Below are 20,346 nucleotides of genomic sequence, written 5' to 3'. Positions count from 1 at the left end.
TAAGGTATTCTCTTATAACATCCTAAATCAACTCAGACAGCCTCCTAACCCCAACCAAGCCATCCTGCCTAAAGAAAGAAAGAGAAGGGAAAACACTTCGTGTCTTTTCTGATACTGTGTTTCTCCTTCCACCTGGGATACCTTTCTCCCTTTACTCTTCCCCAGTTTACGTAGTGTGATGTCTCTAAGGTAGTTTAAGGGTCATCTCTTCCATGAAACCTTCACCTGTTTATCAACCTCCAATTCAACGGGACTTTGCTATACCTCCTTTGTGTCCTCATTTAAGAATAGGGGCTACATCTTATTTGTCTTTCCCTAGTGCCTAGAATTATTTTTGATACATATTAGAAACTAAATAAATGTTTCATAAATGAATGAAAATTCCTTTGCAGTAGTTTGGTGATTAAGACTTTGGATTCAGCAGACCTAAACTCTGCTATTCACAAGTTTTGTGAAACTGGGCATGTTAGTGTCTTGTCTTTTTGGACTGTTATAACAAAAATACTATACACCAGGTGGTTTGTAAACAACAAACATCACAGTCTGGAAACTAGGAAATCTAAGATCAAGGTGCTGGCAGATTCAGTGTTGGTGAGAACATATTTCCTAGTTCATAGATGGTCTTCTTCCTATGTTCTTACACGGCAGAATAAGCAGGGGCCCTTTTTAAGTCCTCTTTTATAAGGATAGTGATACCATTCATGAGGGCTCTACTCTCATGACCTAATCACCTCCAAAAGGCTTAATCTCCAAGTTCTATCACATTGTGGATTATGCTTCACCATATGAATTTTGGAAAGACACGAATACTCAGCCTACAGCATTACTTCTCTGATCTTCGTATTTCTCATCAGTAAATGGAGTTGACAATAGTTCCATTGTATGGTTGTTATGAGGATTAAATTACATAATAAATGTTTAAAAAAATGTTTCCACAATGTTAGCACAGTTTAATGCTCAATAAATGTTATCTGCTATTATTAATAATTGTTTTGTGCATGTATCTATCTATCATCTGTGACATATGAATTATTTGTTCAGATATTAGCCTTGCCTCCTGGATTAGAAAAAACATTCAAAGGCAATGATGTACAGTAGGAATATGTTTATTTTCCTTACTGCTTATTGTTTTTCAGTCTAAGAGAGTATTGCAGCTTCAAAATTATACCTTTATTTGAAAATATGTTCTTGACTTTAAAGAATGTAGTATTAAAGGAGCAAAGGAAAAATATATGGTTTTAAAATAGTAGACTAAGCACTTACTCTCAATCCTAACCCAAAGATGATAGAAAACATATTAAATATATATACACTGATGCTTAAGGATAGAAAGAGAACACCTCCATTATCATAAGGCTATAGGATATCCCTGAGATATATAAATATTAGTACACATATAAAGATATATATGGAATATAAAGGTAGGCTGAGAATTTCATAAACCAATGCCTCCATGGGATGCTTTTGCTTGCAGCTTCTGCCTAGGAAGCTATTATTCATTAGGGCCAGAAGCCTCCAGGGAAGAGGCCACTGGCAGTCCTGAGAAATTACAATAATTGCTCCAGAGGAAAATATTTCAACTACAGAGCCAAATGCCCAGACATGGAATGGGAGTCAAATGCAGTTATCAGGAGGGAAGCATCCCCAACTCAGGTTGAAGAGCATAAAAGTGGACTGCGCTACCGATCAACAGAGGAAAGAATTTATATCTACAAGTATGACTCGGTTCTGACACTGAAAGAAGTATAAGCCTGAAGTTTACTGAAACAAGTAAATAAAAACACTTATTTGACATCATGTTCAAAACCAACAGTTTTGTCCTCTCCACCAAACAACTTCCTCCTGCACTTGTCATCATAGGCTTGACAACCGTTAAGATTCACCAAATATATTTTTAAATATGCTGCTTCAGAATAAACTTTAGTCTGCTACTCTCAAAGCACACTTCTGCTCATACCTAAGGAAACAGTTAAAAGAACAATCAAAAAATAATATAAAAAATTATACTAGATATCCTCACAAAAATAAAGGGGGAAATTGTATCCATGAGAAAATAACAGGAGGTTATGAAATAATAAAATGTAATAAGTCATTAAATATTCAGGAAATGACAACATAATTTTTCAGTATATATGTATATTAAAGGAGACAGTGAATAAATAAATTGGGATTTATCATATATATGCATATGTATTTATATATATAAAATTCTTCTAGAATGCAGAATAGAGAATTTTAAGAATGAAAATTTGAAAGATTGAGCAACATGAAGGCCAAATCTGAAAGTTCCAATGTTCAATGTAAAAGAGTGTCAAAGAGATGAGTGTATACAGGAAACAGTATTTTAAAAGAAATAATGGTAACAGTTTCCTTCAACTGAAAAAAAAAAGTTACAAGTTATTTGACAGAAGAAATCTATCAAGTATCAAGTTAAAACATTTTTTCAAAACCAATACCTGGGTAGATGATAGTGACATTTAAACATAGCAAGTCTAAAAAGGAATCCTAACACTTGTGGGAAAGGAGGAGAGGGAGCAGGGAATAGATTAATTATAAAGAGAATTGCTTGTTTATATTTTTCATTAGGAATACTGGATGGTTAAAAGACCAGGGGAAAATATTTTCAAAATGCTAAGAAAAAATAATTTTGAATTAAAATTCTATACCTTACCAGTTATCACTCAATAATGAGACCAAAATAAAGACATTTTAAATGAAGAAGAACCTAGTCTTTCAATAACAGAAATTAGTTCAGTAAGGTATGAGTAATAAGATGTTCTGAACCTAACAGCAATGTCATCTCACCATCACCTATCACTAATTTAGCCTCACTATTCCCCACTTAACATTCACCCCATAGCATGTATCACCTTCTAAAAAATAAGATGTTTTTTGTTTATTATTATTTGTGACTTTCCAATGGAATATACACTATCAATGAGCAGGAATTATTGTCTGTTTATTCATTGATATGTCCCACTTTGTACCTAGAAGAGAGTCTGGGACATCATAGGTGCTCAAATAAATATTTGCTGAATAAACTGAATGACTGACTGTGATTTGAACTATGATATTGAGCTTGATTCAACTACAAGGAAATGTGGTAAATTTCATACTCTATTTAGAACACAGTTCTTTTAGAAATTGTCAGAGAGGGTAGACAAAAATAATTAAGGGCATAAATAATATCAATCTGACAGATTTGACAAATTGAATTGAATATATTTTACTTATTTATCCACTGTGAAACCTGCATATACTTATACTGAGTATTAAAGCAATAACATTAGAAATCAACACAATGATAGCCTAGACCCATAAATTTAAAAACACTTTAAAAGTATTTATGAGTTAAAGAGGAAATCAAAATGGAAATTACAAACTATTTAGAAGTGAACAAGTAAAGCTCTAAACATCAAAGCAGTACCCAAAGAAAAATTACAGATTCAAAAAATAATTTTTTAAGGAAACAGAAAAGGCTGAAAATAAACTAATAAAAAAACAAAACCTAAGGCTTGAGCTCAAGAAGGTAGAGAAAGAACAGCAAAATAATGCAAAATAGAGTTGAAGATGGAATTTTAAAAGATAAAAAAGAAAGATGTTTAAATAAAATAAAAAAAATAGAATTGATCAGCAGAAGTTGGTTCTTTCAATAGACAAATTAGACAGCTCTTTTTAAGTATGAGGCAAAGAAAACTCGAAGACTAATCAGGAATAAATAGCATTAGGAGTGAGAAAAATTTATGACAGATTTATAAAGAGATATTTAAAGATTATGTAACACTATTCTACTACCACTACACTACTTACTTGGAAAATTTGAATTCTATAATATATGTAAGTTGCTAATATTGGCCCCCTCCAAAACCAACCAAACAAACAAACAAAATGTTAGTAGGAAAATAACTTTAGAAGAGATTGAAATTGTAGTCAGATTTCTACCTCAAAACTATACCAGACTCAGCCAGCTTTTTTTGGCGCAGCACAGTCTGATACTCAAGGATCCGATTGTCCTCTTATACAAACTAGCCTAAAAACTAGTGAGTGTTGGAAAACTGCTAACCTCTTCACCTGATATCGATAACCTCTTCACCTGGATTGGAGCAGCATGAGGAAAAATTATAGACCAGCATTACTATGACAGATAAAAATAAAATATTGAATCAAATCCAGTGTATTAAAGGAATCATTATTACTATGATTTCTGCTAAGGATACAAGAGTGTTTTGCTAAGGATAAAATTATTATTTGTTTAAGAAAACAGCAAGTTATAGAATATATTGACAGCATAATGCAATATAAAGTAATATATATAAAGTAATACTTAGTTTTTATAAAGAGGATTTTTATATTTACATAAATTAAGATGTTTTAAATAGTATATGTTATATATATACACATATCTGTGTATAGTTATAAAAGCATGGAGAAAGAATTGGAAAGATAACACACCAAGTTGGTCCTGGTAGATTACAGAAGAACCAGAAATGTGTGATTGTTGGAGTATCAGGAGAGGCCATAACTTTATCTCACAGTTTTATTTTTTTTATTTTTATTTTTTTTGTGCTGTCGTTTATTTGAAAACAACTGTTTTAATGGATTTCATGTGACTTAAAAGCCAAAACATTCACGACAATAATCTACAGCTGACATTCATAGCTTCACAATGAAGATCTTAGATATTTGAAGTTTCCTTGAATACATTTTGAAAGGATGTTTTAAAGTGCTCTTAAGAGAATTTTTTTTCAGCCTCCTTCAATTTAATTCATCCAAAAAACCTTGATTGAGGAACATATTTGGGTAATTTGGAATGAAAAGTTGATTCCTACAGGAGCTTGCTGGAGGTTCTAGTTGTGGAAGTAATTCAACCAACAAGTACTAGGGAAAGTGACAGATCCTGTGTGGAAGGCATTCATTGATTGCTCTAGGAACACATAGGCAGAGAATGTTACCTTACATCCTGGTCTCAGTCTAAAGATTTCCTCTACCACACACAGATTACAAAAAAGAAAAGTTTGGGGGATTTGAGGAAAGTACATATGTATGTATTTGTGTGTATATGTATATAGTACAAACAGAAAGTCTGAATCTTGTTCATAATTGTTCTGTTAGGGGCAACTTCATTAGCTCTGATGACCTCGGTTTCCTTCTTGACAAAATGAGAGAAATATACTAGTTATTCCCTGAAGATCATTTCATCAAATCATGACCATAAGAGGCAAAAGAAAATTAAGATTAAAGACCATTTTCGTCTTATGCTCTGAAATATCTTGACGTTAGAGAGTGTGCATCTCTAAATTGGCTGTATGGATATCATATGTCTGAAACCCTTGGAAGATGACTTATATCATCTATTTTTACAGAAATTGAAAAAGAAAGTTGTGGTGATCCTGGCACACCCTTATATGGAATTAGAGAAGGCGACGGATTTTCTAATCGTGATGTTTTAAGGTTCGAATGCCAGTTTGGATTTGAATTAATTGGAGAGAAATCCATTGTTTGTCAAGAGAATAACCAATGGTCTGCAAACATACCCATCTGTATCTGTGAGTACCAAATGCTTTGCTTCCAGATAGCATATGTTACCCTGTCCTTGCACATAATTACTTTTATAATTAATTGCAAAAGACTGGAACCATGTAATTATTTTCAAACGAGTAGCAGTTTCTGATACGATCTTTAACAAGTGTGCTTATGCCAAATTATAAATTTCATTGCAGATTTAAATAAACTTAACATAGTTCACTTGGTAATTGCAAAGTACTTTTTACATATGTTCTCTTTATTGGTAGCACTTTATACTTTATAGATAGCGTACTTCTTATGAAAATTATACATCTGAGCTAATTCTAATAGACTCATTTATTTTAACAAGATAGTATATGCTTATTTGCAACCAGAAACACTTAAAATATTTAAAACTTATATTCTATGTATAATGCATTAACTTATTTTTGCTTGTAGATGCTCACACTAATGCATACTTAAGTCCCATTTATTTATACTTCACAGAATGAAATTCATTAATGTTTATGATATATAATATGCTTGAATTAAAGTGTATTTCTTTAACTACATTAAAGCATTTCAATTTAACTGCAACAAAAAATATGTTTTTTTCCTATTGATGCACTTTTTATGTTCATTACAAATAAATACAGTTTACCAGGTGTGAGTACAATATTGAAAATTTTGCATTTTAGTTTTGAATATTAACAAATGATAGCATATAAACCAATAATCATAAAAGTAAAAATAATTTTGTGGTTTTAAAATATAAGATGTTTTATCTATATCTGATTTATAATGATAATGCTTTTCATTTGTGAAATCATTTATTCCCTCCAAAGGCATTAGTAGAGACTTTACTTCAATATTTACCTGGCTTTAAAAAAAAAAAAAGTGGTTTTTCTTAAGACCTGCATTTCATCTGAATTTTAATATGGGCTGGAAAACACATTTTCCTTTATCGAAAATGTTGATTATTTAGCATTTTTAAATTATTTAGCATTTTTAAACATGTACTGAGAACTTTTGAAGTGAATAGAGGTGAAAAATTTTCTAATGTATATATTGCATAGTTTAAAAAAAATAAAGGCAGGAAATAGCAAGTAAACATCACTGTTTCTCATTATAGTGTTTTTCTAGATACATATTGCTGTGACATCTTATCTTACATTTCAGCTAAGTGGGTATTTTTAGAATCTGGCAGAAATGTCCTTAATTAAAATATATTTTGCTTGCTCTTCAGAAAATGTAGGAGAGGAAAGTGCTCAAGACCCTTTTAAATAGCACCCTTTCAGTTTAGGGCCAGTGCTCATCCCTAACCAGGATCACCTTGTGAAATTTCTGTTGTGAGAGAAGAAAATACATTAGGAGAGTCTGATTCGATTCTATCAGCATGATCTAAAGCCTAGTAATACTTCGAAAGATTTTACTTGAAGATCTTTAGTTCTAGGTATTCTTCCAAGAAGACAATCTGAAGAATCTATTAATATATCACATCAAAAATGAAAATTTTTTTTGTCATGAGGTATTTATTTATTTATTTATTTATTTTTAACATTTTTTATTGATTTATAATCATTTTACAATGTTGTGTCAAATTCCAGTGTTCAGCACAATTTTTCAGTCATTCATGGACATATGCACACTCATTGTCACATTTTTTTCTCTGTGAGTTATCATAACATTTTGTGTATATTTCCCTGTGCTATACAGTGTAATCTTGTTTATTTATTCTACAATTTTGAAATCCCAGTCTATCCCTTCCCACCCTCCACCCCCCTGGTAACCACAAGTCTGTATTCTCTGTCTGTGAGTCTATTTCTGTCCTGTATTTATGCTTTGTTTTTGTTTGTTTGTTTTTTTGTGTTTGTTTTTGTTTTTGTTTTTTAGAAAATGAAAATATTTTTAAATCATTTTAATAGATGGAAAGATGCATGTAAGAAAATATTTTAAATGATACTGAGTAAAACAAACTTTAAAACTCTTGAAAATCTAGAGAACATTTTTCACAATTTTAAAAAGAAATCCTGCATCCTGTTATATGTTAAACATGTAGCAGTTAATAGTTTCCTTATATACCAACAATAGCTAATTTGAAAATGTAATTGAAAGACAGTTTATACAGAAAAATAAAGTTATAAAATACATAGAAGTAATCCTTACAAAAGTCTAAATAACTCATAAAAAGAAAACTATAAACTTACTGAGAACAGGAAATTGTATCAAAAAAAAAATAAAGATAGATGCCATGAATGCCATGTTCCTGAATGAGAAGACATTATATTAAATATGTAAATTGTTTAGAAATTGCTTTGAGATTTCAATCAAAATCCTAACATAATCTCTAGGAGCTTGACCTAATTAATGTATTGACATACAAGTAGGCCAAAAAACAGGCTAGAATAGATGTGAAAATTTTTTAAAAGCAAAGTAGATATGCTTATGTAGATACTAAAGCATAATATTTTTATGACTATAAAATTATGGTACTCATGGAAGTATAACACTGGGTCAAAAGAAGTTATATAGAAACTACCTTGAATATAATTAAGGGTTCAAAGTATCATATAGACATCTACTTCTCTGATAGTGGGGATTAGCAGGGCAGATTTGATCAGTCCTTGCTTCAGTTGGGAATCATTTAGATCAGAGACTGGCAAACTAAGTAAGGTCTGAGGACCAGATCTAGCCTGAAGCCTAGTTTTAAAAATAAAGTTTTAGTGGAACATAATCATGTACTTTTATTTTCTGTTGTCCATGACTGCTTTCCTGCTACAGTGATAGAGGTTAGTTGCAAAGGAGACCCAGGTGCCTTGTAAAGCAAAAGCATTTACTATATGTCCTTTACAGAAAAAGTGTGCTGACCCTTAATTTAGATGAAGGGTTATAGAATCAAATGATTCCAGGATGCAGGCAAGTAAAATTGTCGAGAGGGAGCAAGACTAAGTATATGTGTACCTGTTATGGAAATGGTAGGGAAGTGAAGTGCTTTAGCTTTTCAAAAGGAGCTAGACCTCCAAAATTTTTTCCCCTAAGGTGTGAAACATGATGATTTTAAAATATGATTTCAAAGTTTTGTGGATAAGAAAAAATTAAACCAAATACAGTTGTGGTTTGGATTCAGTCCAGTGGCTATCAGTTTACAAGCTTTGGTTTTAACCCCTAACATCATTCTATACAGAAAAATCATATTTTAGTTACAAATTAAATTTTATTTAAACAAACTATATATACAATTCTTATCATTCTTTTACATACTTTATATAATGTGTGTATATTTAGATACAGCTATGTCTACATCTCTATATTTCTGTAGCTAAATAGTGAAATAGATACTGGTCTAATTTCTGAATGTTAATAAAAGATCTAAGGTTAAAAGCAATGTAAACATGCAAAAGAGATGATTATTTTTAATACTCAAATTTCTAAAAATTAGTTATATTAAAATATTATTTTACAAATTAAATAATGGGAAATAGTTGTATGAATATTATAAACTAAGTCCATAATCTTAAATGATCAGAATTCAGGAGCAGATAATTCTAAAAAGAGAGAAAATATAAATGTCTAATAAATGTATAAGAAATCTTAAACTTCACTGGTAGGTAACAAAGTGCCAGTTAATACAATGGAGTATCTTTTTTTTTATTAAATAAGAAAAGTCAAATGATCATAATATTTTATGCTAGTAGGGGTGTTGTACTCTGTAAATATTTTTGTTATATTTCAGTATAAGATAACAAAACTTTTCTATACAGAAATTTAACAAAAATATTTTGAGGTCTAAAGTTCATACCATTTGTTAATAAAATACAGTACAAAATCGTATGAATTCATTTTTGTTTAAAAATATGTAATAAGAAACACTGGAAGACAGTATAGCATTATTTTAACTATGGCTACCTCTGTGTGATCATTTGTTTGTTTGTTTGTTTGTTTGTTTGTTTATCCTTCCTCTGCTTTCTAAATGTTCCATGTGAAACTTTAAATTAGATGTTTTTAAAAGTTAAAAAAAGAAATTTGGGAGAAAATAAAGACTAATCTTAGTATGAGAGTTCTTGTTTAGTTGTTTTTCCATCTTTAGACACTTGTGGCAGCTATCATAAAATGTTAATTCATTTCCTTATCTATGTTATAAGCTATCAGAGCATCCCATGGCCATGGTAGAAGTGGAGCTTACCTAATTAATACCCTTACTCCAAGTTTTCTCTGGGTTGCATCATCCTGGTTATGTTAATATCCACATAATATTTTTTTGTCTTCAATTATTGCATGAGCATCATTATTTTCTGTGGAAATCTCCATATACTTCTTCAATATATTTTTAAGCACAGAAACTAAAACTTTGCACAACACTAACATGGATATGATAAATGTTAAATTGCCATTATTACTCCAATTATATTTTTATGCATATTTAAGCATACAGCAATTCAAAGTACTAGTTGCCTTCCCCATTATGTGAAATTGGTAACATGTTTTTTCTGTTACAAGATAATTTACATTGTTTAATAGGTATTTTTTTCAAACTGCTAATTGATTATCATAATTGTTAGATATGGTAAGATAAGGTAATATATTACTTTTGAACATTTATTGTATTTTATAATCCTTCTATTTTAACAGTTCCTTGCCTCTCCAACTTTACTGCACCAATGGGAACAGTCCTTTCTCCTGATTATCCTGAAGGGTATGGAAATAATTTAAATTGCATCTGGACAATAATCTCTGATCCAGGGAGTCGGATCCACCTTTCCTTCAATGACTTTGATCTGGAATCCCAGTTTGACTTCCTGGCTGTTAAAGATGGGGACTCTCCAGACTCTCCAATTCTTGGAACCTTTACTGGGGCTGAGGTGCCGTCCCACCTTACTAGTAATAGTCATATCCTACGATTGGAATTTCAAGCTGACCACTCAATGTCAGGACGTGGCTTTAACATCACTTATAACAGTAAGTTTAATTTTCCTATATAAAATATTTCTACAAATTAAAGCTAGAAAGGAATTATACAATCCAAAACTCTTATTCCACAAATAAGGAAACTTGAACAAGTCATATACATAATTTATATCAGGGACAGTCTTAGTACTTGATTTCTAACTATATTTTACTCTCTGTTACATCATTTCTCTTTGTCAGAGGCCTGATATTAAGGAAACTTTAAATATAATTATTATATCAACTAATATATTAACTTATTCTTTTAAATCTTATAAGCATAACCTCGACCTACTATAAATCACATATCTTGCTCTGTTATCAGGATGTAAACATAAAAGAGATAGAGCTTTCCTTCGAGATATCCATAAACCAATAGGGAATTTTTAAAAAGTCACAATTCCAAAGACAAAATTCACAAGGCTATCAAAGTATCACAGGAAAGGAAATCACTAATTTTGGGACAGTAGACTACAGAGCTGATTTAACAAAGCCACTATGGGGGCAAAATACTGTAGTGATTAAAATATCAGCTCTAAAGTCAAACTGTGCAACTTCATATCTTGGCTTTGCTACATTTTTAGGTTATACTGAGCTCAGTATTCTCATCAATAAAATCATATTGGGTTTTTGTAAGGAGTTGTTGATGGAAAAATAATCCATGGTAGATCTAAGTAAGAAATGGAAAATTTTTTTCAAGCCAACCTGAGAATTATATTCTGGAAGACAGTCTTTTAGAAAGCTCTTAGAAGTCAAAGCACAGTTATGTAAGCTTTTGAAATAAAGGATTATAGTCAACTGACACACTGACAGTTTACACAATCCAGATCTGCACATACAAAGCAAGGAGTGGGTCATTGTCATTCTTACCATTAGGAGAAGGAAAGTTATCCTTATGAGAAGGAAGTTTATCCCCTAAGGAGGTCTGGTTAATGCAGATGCACGATACATACTAAAGCACAGGGAAGAGCTCAAAAGGGCAGAAGAAAAAAATTTATGTTCAATTTTTTTGTCTTGCCACAAAATATGGATTTTATGTCATCAGAGGAGATAAGGTGAAGCATGTAATTAATCTAGCATATAAACCCAGTAAATGCTTAATAAACATTAGGTGTTGTTTAGTTGGCTTTTGAACTATTCCCTTGACAAATCTTACTGTATTATTGGTTTACTGTATTGCTCTAGATTTCAGAGTTCTTTGAGGTTGTTTAGCTATTGTCTATCACCCATACTTTTGTATTTCAAAAGGATGAGTATTATTTTTCTTAAAATAACATGGTATAAATATTATAAAAAGATGAACCATATAAAGGAGAAAATATCTTAATAAGTTAACAAGCTTTCATACTAATGCTTCCTTTTGCAAATGTTTTACCTGAAACTATATAATACTAGCAATTTTTATTGTTTTTCTGCAAAGCTACCACACTCTGTCAGAAACTGACCAACTCGATGAGTTAGTATTTGTGTCATATAACAATAGGATTTAATTTCCTGCTCTGTGAAAAAGAATTGCGCCCTCCTTCCCCAACCCCATGCCTCAGCCCATTCAGTGCTGAGCTTTGTCATTAGTAACAAAATAAAGTTACTGTCTTTTGAAAGTGACACTAGTGGTGAAAACTCTTACTGATAAGTTGTCAGTTTGTAATTGCACATCATTAAAGTTAATTAGCTGTGACATGTGTCATAGAGACTGGCTATATAAAATGATTTCTCTATCTGTAAATATAGATACGTATAGGCACTTATCTATTTACAACTTTTATTTTGTCTTAAATGCATAATATTTTAACTTTAATGTTTATGGTACCTTGAAGGTGTTATGGAAATATGCCTCCTGGTTTCTTGTTCTGTTTCTCTAGTACATAATTTAAGCCACTGTATGCAAATTATTATATTTAATGCTTACTCCTGAATTATTTTTTCTGAAAAATTATCCATCAGGCATTATATTTAGGAGCAACTAGGATTAATCGAAATTAAGCTTTTTAAAAGCCAACAGAAAATAATAATTAGAAATAAATGTGTCTACAAAATAAATTTTATATATTTTAGAATTTACCTTAATACTATTTTGTACTGCTTAACTTATAAATGAGGAGACTGGGAGATACAAGGTAAAATAAGATAGTGGCCCTGAATAAAAGAACTCACATTATCTTGAAAGACATGAGACAACCCAAGATACAGTATGTTGTTGAGAAAAAACTTAAAGCCAGACCAGGGGATAAGTTTCAATCCTCTCTCTACAATCTGAGGAATGCTGCTTACCTTTTTCCAAACCTCATATTACTCTTTAAAGTAAATGGCTATATTTTGCTTATCAGGCTAGTCTAAATGTTAAGTGAAGTAATAATAGATCTAAAGCTCCTATCACAGTGCCTAGAACATGGTAATTGCAAAAGAGTAAACTCTCTCTTCCCTTTTCTTAGATGGTAGAGAGTAAATGAGATATGGAAAATGGAAAATTATTTAAAAATTGTAAGATTTTCATATTTGATGGAAACATTTCACTTTAATTTTTACAATGAGACTATCTCTTTGTTCCAAACAATGAATCACAAGAAGTTTGCAAGAGGACATAGTCAACCTGTTCTTTATTCACATTAATTGGAATTCTGTCTAGCTTATACTGGACATTTTTGCATAGATAAGGCTAATGATTTCAAGAAAACAAGCACAAATAATTATATTTTGAATTTTTGTAATTTTAGAATGTAGTTAATATTTTTAAATCAATCACATGTATTACACATCACAGGGAAACAGATAAGGTCAGAGGAAAGCCTATATTTTTTTAATAAAGATTTTTCTAGAAATAAATATAGCCTTTTAAAAATCACTTTTTCTCACCTCAGATATACAACGGTCTGTCTCATTCTGCTAGTTCATATGTTTTTCTTTTTTTGCTGTTCTCAAGCATTTGGACATAATGAGTGTCCTGATCCAGGAATACCAATCAATGCAAGACGATTTGGAGACAACTTTCAGTTAGGAAGTTCGATTTCAGTTATTTGTGAAGAAGGATTTATTAAAACCCAGGGAACAGAAACAATTACATGTATTCTTATGGATGGAAAAGTGATGTGGAGTGGACCAATTCCAAGATGTGGAGGTAAGCACGATGATCAGTGAAAATATAATCCCATCATCACCATGCACTAGAAACCATAACAGGAAATGCATCCTTCTATCAAGACTGCTGTAATCTTTATCTTAAAATAGCATTTAGTATTGTACATTAGACATGCAGTCTATAGTTAAATTATACTTTTAAGTTTTCATGTTAAACTTTTTTTAAGAAACATTTTAGAAACTCCCTTTAAAAAAAGAGCTCTTATTGGGAGGAGGGTATAGCTCAAGTGGTAGAGCGCATGCTTAGCATGCACAAGGTCCTGGGTTCAACCCCCAGTACCTCCTCTAAAATAAATAAATAAATAAACCTGATGAAAAAAAAGAGCTCAAATTAAAATACATATTAATAAATGATCAGATATTGGTTGCATGTGCAGATTCTCTTGAATATACTTTATAGTTATTGCTTAGTACACTTTATAGTTTCCAGTAATATTTTTCTTTGTATCTTAACTATTCATGTAAAAAACTTACTTTATTTTCAAAAATGTGTCAACTATTACTAATTTCAGTAAATACATTTATGCTAAAGAAGCCATTATTTAAAATGTATAATTCTTGTAGGCAGAGTTTGCTAGACATTCTTTATTTTTTCAATTTTGATTTGCCCAATAAAATACAGTCAAGAAAGTTCAGGACACAATATATGTATGTGATATATATACACAATGTTTGGAAGTACAAGTATATCCTTGAATACATGTATTCACATAAAGTCACAAATTATATTGGTAAGAAGGAAGGATAACCATCTTAAAAATAAAATATGTCAAGTATATAGTGTATCAATTTAGAATCTGTAAGAATGTGGGTGGGGGGGCTTTGTTTACAATTGTCACAGTAGAAACTGGCAGTCTGAATTCTACTTTTGTCTTATTCTAGCACCTAAAATACCACATACATTTGATTTTAAAAATACATAAAATAATTTTTACTAAGACATAGATGAACCATGAAACACCCTTGAGACATCCTTTAATAGATCACCATGTAATGGTTAGGTGACAGTTTTAAATGGTTTCTTTTTCTTGCTTTCACAATTTTTCTTCTTAGCTGTGCCCAAATTGACAATGGAACCTTTGTTTTCTCAATTTCTAGCTGATAAATTGAGAATACTTAATATATACTTTCCAGTAGTATAGCAGACTCAATTGAACAATACAGCCATTACCTATAAATGTTGAGCTTCATTGAACTGAACACTTTCATAATGTCTCATGATCAAGTAGTCCAGACCATGCAGTTATGTTTTCTTCTTAGCCCTTTCAAGTAGCACCTCCTTCCTCTTCTAACCACTTTCTCTTTGTAGAATCAGGGGGCTGAACTATGTAACTTCTCTATTTTCTTTCCAAATCTCAAATATTATGGGCTTAGTAGGGGTTACCCTGACAATGGTTATGACTATGCTATTATGTTTAAAAAACATAATGGAGTTTCACAACACAGGATTAAAATAAGAGAAAAATGGAAAGTAATCGATTTTTTCCATTATATACTTTGTTTGCCCCTGAGCTCATTCATTATTCTGACCATAGTTCCTGACCTAGATACTTGGGGAATCAGTCAGGAATGCCTACATTAGTATTTGAAGGATAAGTAGGGGATAAGGAAGGAAAAGTTTGTTTCAGGTTTAGCACAAGTTTTGTATGACTGGAGTGGAGGATAGAGGGACAAGGATTTGATAAATACAGAGGACTCTGGAGAATGGCATGCTTTGCACACAGTGCTAAGCAGATTAAAACTTACCCTGTGAGCAATGGGAAGCTACTTCAGTTTGGAAGTGACCTGACAGCCCTTCCTCCCCTGCACTGGGTTTGTTTGCAGTCCCAGTGAACAGACACAGAGACCACCTCCAGGTAATTGTTGAGTTTTGTTGGATCCTTACTTGCCTAACTTGGGTGTTGGTTTAGGAGCTGCTTGGTGCCTAGCTGCATAGGAAGGTAAACATAATGAAGCTGACATCAATAGACCATTTGATGAATTGCTGCTTTATTTGAGAGAGCAATTTCAGTGAGATTTTTCACTGTGAAAGTGAATGTTACTTAACTTCTCACAATAAGTAGAATAAAATATTCAAAACTCTAATTTGGCATAGGCCAATAGGCTGTCCCGACATCCTGAAGAGAACCTTACACAATTTCCAGAGGAGAATAATATGTTTTTCTGCATATGTGAGTGAAATTACATGCAGTTGGCTCACCTGCCAATTTCTGGATCCAACACTAAAGTGGGAACATCACAAAGGATAAGGCTGAAGCCAGGCAGGGAAGAATGGAAGTGAGCTGGAAGCAATCTTAACGTGGCACTGGCCAGATTTCCTGCCATATCCCAGGCCATGTTTTGATCCGGCTTCCACCCAGTAGAGCAGACTCCTATCAGCTCCTTTATATCTACTCTGGTGGGTTTTATTTCTAAGACTCTAATTAAGGTTTGTAAAGATTTCTTTCAGTTTTGCCTGAATTCTACTTAGGTATTAACAACAAAAGTCTGAGACTAGCTGAGGAAAGCTTATTTTAAAAAATTTTCCTGTTTTGTTGTTGTTTATTATACATTTGTTTATTATGTTAAACATTTTTTATAGATGAAATATGTACATGTTTATATGTTCTGATTAATACAAATAATTGTTTATACTTATGTTTTATTTCCTTCACATTAAACACTCCAAAATCAAATGCATTGTTAAAAATTACTAATGTGTATGAATTGCTATGTGTTAAAATTAGAAAGTTATTTGTTTTAACCAGAATTCATAGAGCAAGTCAGTATAAAATGTTTTAATAAGAAATCCCAGAGCTTCCGCTCACTTAAAGATTGCCCTCTTCCCACAACTACTCTCTATCACAGTTGTGTAAAAGTTTAGGCATGTTGCAAATTAGTGATCCACCCATGTCAACCAGTCTTCAATATTAAAACTGTGGAAAACCTTTGAGAAAAGTGAAAGGAAACTTTTTACCTGTCATAGGCCCTGAATAAGGATTGTTCAAACCAAAAGGGAAAAATGAAATGACAATGTGTTGCAATTCTCTGATCTCACAGCTGAACTTAGATTTATTTTGGATAGCTTAAATACAATTGTTAAAAAAATTGAGTTATATATTTTATTCACTGACCCAAGTTCTACACTGATGAATTAAATAAGGGTAGATTTAGGCTATCTTTGTGAAAATTTGAACCTTTTTCTCTAGAATGGGTTGATCAAATTTCCTCATGAGGAAGAAAAAGTAGATGTTTTATAAAATTTTGCAAAATATATTAATTTTTATAATTAGTATTGAAATCATTCACTTTGAATTCCACAGATCATCAGCTGAACTCAGTTTAGTGACAATCAATGGCTCTTTGGCCCACGTTTAGACAGGAGCCTGACTATAGCTGGCTCTGTGTAGCACCCGTCTCTGCCAGGCGTCGCCTTCAAGCACACATCCTAAAGGCATGAAGGGGAGTCTGCGAGGCTGTCATACAGCAGACACGGGGATTCTCATGATTTTCCACCTAGAAAGCTTCCTAAAAACTTCCTTTCTCTCCACCAAATTTTCTTACTCATAGCAACTGCATAAGTACCCTCCTTCTCTTGCCCTGTAGTCTCCTCACATTTGTTTATTCTTCTTTCCCACATAGCTCAATCCCCCTTTTAAAGGGTAATTGTGAGCCTTTTCACTAAATTCAGCCCTCAGGGAGTTCAGTTTTCTCATAAGAATCTTTCTCCTTGAAATTCGTTCTTTCCACACTCTTTTTCTTTCCTAAAATATGATCAGAATCCCTTTCAGGGGCTTCTGAGGGCATTGCCAGGCTTACCCACATGTGTCCTTCAAAGTCCCTTCTACCAGCCTTGGTGCTAGGAAATTCAGAAAAGAGAGGAAAGAGGCACACCATAACTGCATTTGGATTTATTTTTCTCTTCATCTGTGTGTGTGTGTCTGTATCTTCTGATACACAAGTAAGATTGTGCTTTTACTTAATTATCTTTTCAAAGTAGTAGTGGGCAACTAGAGTTCCTTTACTGCACCAAGCAGTGCAAAGTAGAGCCATCCCTTACCCTCAAATCCTGGAATGTTTTTCTCACCCAGTAAAATCCCAGAGGATTTCTAGTTACTGGAATGTTCTTTGTGACTAATCCTACTACAAAGAAGGCAATTTTTAAGGTATAATATTTGACCTACTCAGTTTTTTTGTTGGCTTTGGAAAACCCACTGTCTGCCTGCTTGTTTTCTTCCTGTCTAAGGGCCTGCTCCAAAGGGTAAAGGCATACTTGCTTTACCTCAAAAGATCTGAGCATCATTATTTAGCCTTCGTTTCTTCACTGTCTCTTTTTACCATTTTTAGTTTAAAGTTTGTTTTGTATGAGACCTTCTTTCGTAAGTGCAGCATAATTAACTCATTTTTCTCAGCTTTGATTTGCTTCACCAGATTTGGGAGACCCTTTGTAGTGGGGAATGAGTCTGCAGTTACGTGGTAAATTGGCTATAAGTCCACTCTGCTGTGAACATGTTACAGGTGCGGTTCCTTCCATCTGTTCACACCTTTTCCTAGCAGATACCTTGTTTTTAACCATTTCTCTGAGTTTAGCACATATCCAGAACATATTGTTCCAGCATTTGCACTCAGCTCAAATTCATCTAGATATTTATGTCCTCCAGTGTGGTGACACCAACTGCCATTAGATGAAGGTTTTGATGGATCTGAGTCAACTAATAACACCTAATGTCCCGTGCTCTAGATCAGGAGTCATAACCTCAAATACTTACAAGGGCAAGACAATAACAGAAATAAATTTGGTTGGCTGAATAAAACAAGTCACCCTCTCAAGGAGAAGGTGTAATTTCTCACTTTTTATAGAGTCATTGTTACTGATAAACATTTCTCTGTTTAACAGCAACAACAATAATATATAATAGAAGAATGATCCCATTGACAGCTGACAACAGCGTTCCCATTAGCCCATGCAGTCCCTTTATGCACATTCAAAAAGAACATTTCCAAGAGGGAAATGGCTTGAACTAGCGGTTACAAAGGCACTTTAGTTGGAAATCCAACAGCAGCAGCCAGTCCCTTGGAGAGTGTGCTAGGCCAGTGGAACAGATTAGAAACTATGTGTCAACCTCTCTTTCTTTGGAGAAAGCACCCAAGTGTCCCAACAAACTGAGTGTTCTTTGGACTTACCTAAGAACCATTTTCTAGATAGTTATTTCATAAAAAATAAAGTTTCTTGAGTTCCGCCTATTTGTGAATTTATGTAACATTGCTCAAGTCTGATCCTCTGGCACCTAGAATCTAGCTGGAACATCGTATCCTGAATTGTGCATTCTCCCCCAGATTGTCATTTCAATCTCAGAGTAGGCTCTACCATGTCCTTTGGACTCTGCATTGACATTCTGCTAATATTTGAATCTTTTTTATCATTTGGCACTAACATTTTCCTAATAATTTAGCTATTAATGTGTCTCAGTTGTGTGGTACGATTTGATTCAGGCAGATTCAAGAGCTATACCAGATTCAAGAAGCATTAATAAATAAAACATATTCTTTACTTTGTTTTTTCTTTGAGTTGGAATGCAAAGGTTTTAAACAATGCAGTAACTAGAAAGCGTCCCCAACATTTTCCTAAGTTATGTCGTCCCCAATCCTCCCATTCAAGACAACTTACATATAAAAATCATCACCATCATCATCATCATCATCATCTTTTTTTTCTCTCATGCTCATACTTAGTCCTGTCATCACTAAGCTGTCTCGTCCTTCATATTTCCCCTTTTTCAGTCCCATACCCTTGCTCAAATGCCCGTCTCTTCCATACTTAAGCCTTAGTTTAACATAAAACCTACTGACTCCAAACTACACTGCCCCCAGGAAAGATTAGCTCATCCCATTCTAATAGTTTTGGGTTGAGATTCTGTCTCCTTGGAAGGTTGGTAAACACAGTTCTCCACCTCGTTATAAGAAATAATGCATTGGTTAGAAAAAAAGAGAGAGGTGAAGTTTTTGACATATCTTTTCAAGCTACTCTCTGCCTTGCATTTCTCCTTTATAAAAAACCTGCCCTGTATTTGCCAGTAATAAACTAGCCAAAGAATCCCAAAAGAACTTGAAAGAGATAGCATTCCATGAGACTTATAATAAAACAAGAAAGTTCTCTTCCTAGGTGTCAAGCAGTGAGCACTAAGTCATCTAGAGTTTTCTGTTTTAAAAAGCAAGACAGTTGGACATAAATTGTCTCCTATCTCTGTTTCAGTCACAGAAGGAAACTGTTCCTAGGTATGAGGATTTATTATTCATTTGTGAATGTCATTAAAAGAAAATGCTATTGAAATGTACTCATGTAGACTGAAGGATGAGAAGGATTTATTTGCAGACCAAAAATGAGAGTTGGGTTAAAATATATTCATTATTTCTTTATGAAATCTGGAATGTATACCATTTATTTTTTAAAATAAAATATCTCTTAAAAAGTTATAAAATTATTTAACTATTCATGCAAACTTCTATACTTTATTGAATTTCATTTTAACAAATATACATTTGTTATATCATTTTAGTCTCTCTTCCTGGTTTCTCCTCATCTCTGTGATCTCTGTCTGTATGTATCCAAAGCTAGGTCTTGAATATTTTCTCCTGTCTATTTCCACTCACTCCCTTGGTAATTTTCATCTGGTCTCCAGCTTTAAATAACATCTATGTGTTGCTGTCTCTCAAATTTACATCTCCAGCCTACTTCTCTGTCATGAAGTCCAGACTCATCTCCTCAACTTCATCCTTAATATA

At 32.7% G+C, this 20,346-nt stretch overlaps 1 protein-coding gene across 3 annotated transcripts in view; it reads left to right on the top strand.

Moving 5' to 3' along the window:
- The window catches only part of CSMD3 (CUB and Sushi multiple domains 3), a 1,005,695-nt gene that overhangs the window by 644,492 nt on the left and 340,857 nt on the right, over nt 1–20,346 (top strand). For all 3 annotated transcript variants that reach the window (XM_031691263.2, XM_072949624.1, XM_072949623.1), the window contains 3 exons: nt 5,364–5,546; nt 10,135–10,461; nt 13,370–13,564. In XM_031691263.2, coding sequence (XP_031547123.1) covers nt 5,364–5,546; nt 10,135–10,461; nt 13,370–13,564 — 705 coding nt within the window. The remainder of the gene's footprint in view (nt 1–5,363; nt 5,547–10,134; nt 10,462–13,369; nt 13,565–20,346) is intronic.

The sequence above is a fragment of the Vicugna pacos genome, chromosome 25, assembly GCF_048564905.1.
Source record: "Vicugna pacos chromosome 25, VicPac4, whole genome shotgun sequence".
In the NCBI taxonomy this organism is placed as follows: domain Eukaryota; kingdom Metazoa; phylum Chordata; class Mammalia; order Artiodactyla; family Camelidae; genus Vicugna; species Vicugna pacos.
This window is presented reverse-complemented; position numbering and strand designations above follow the sequence as displayed.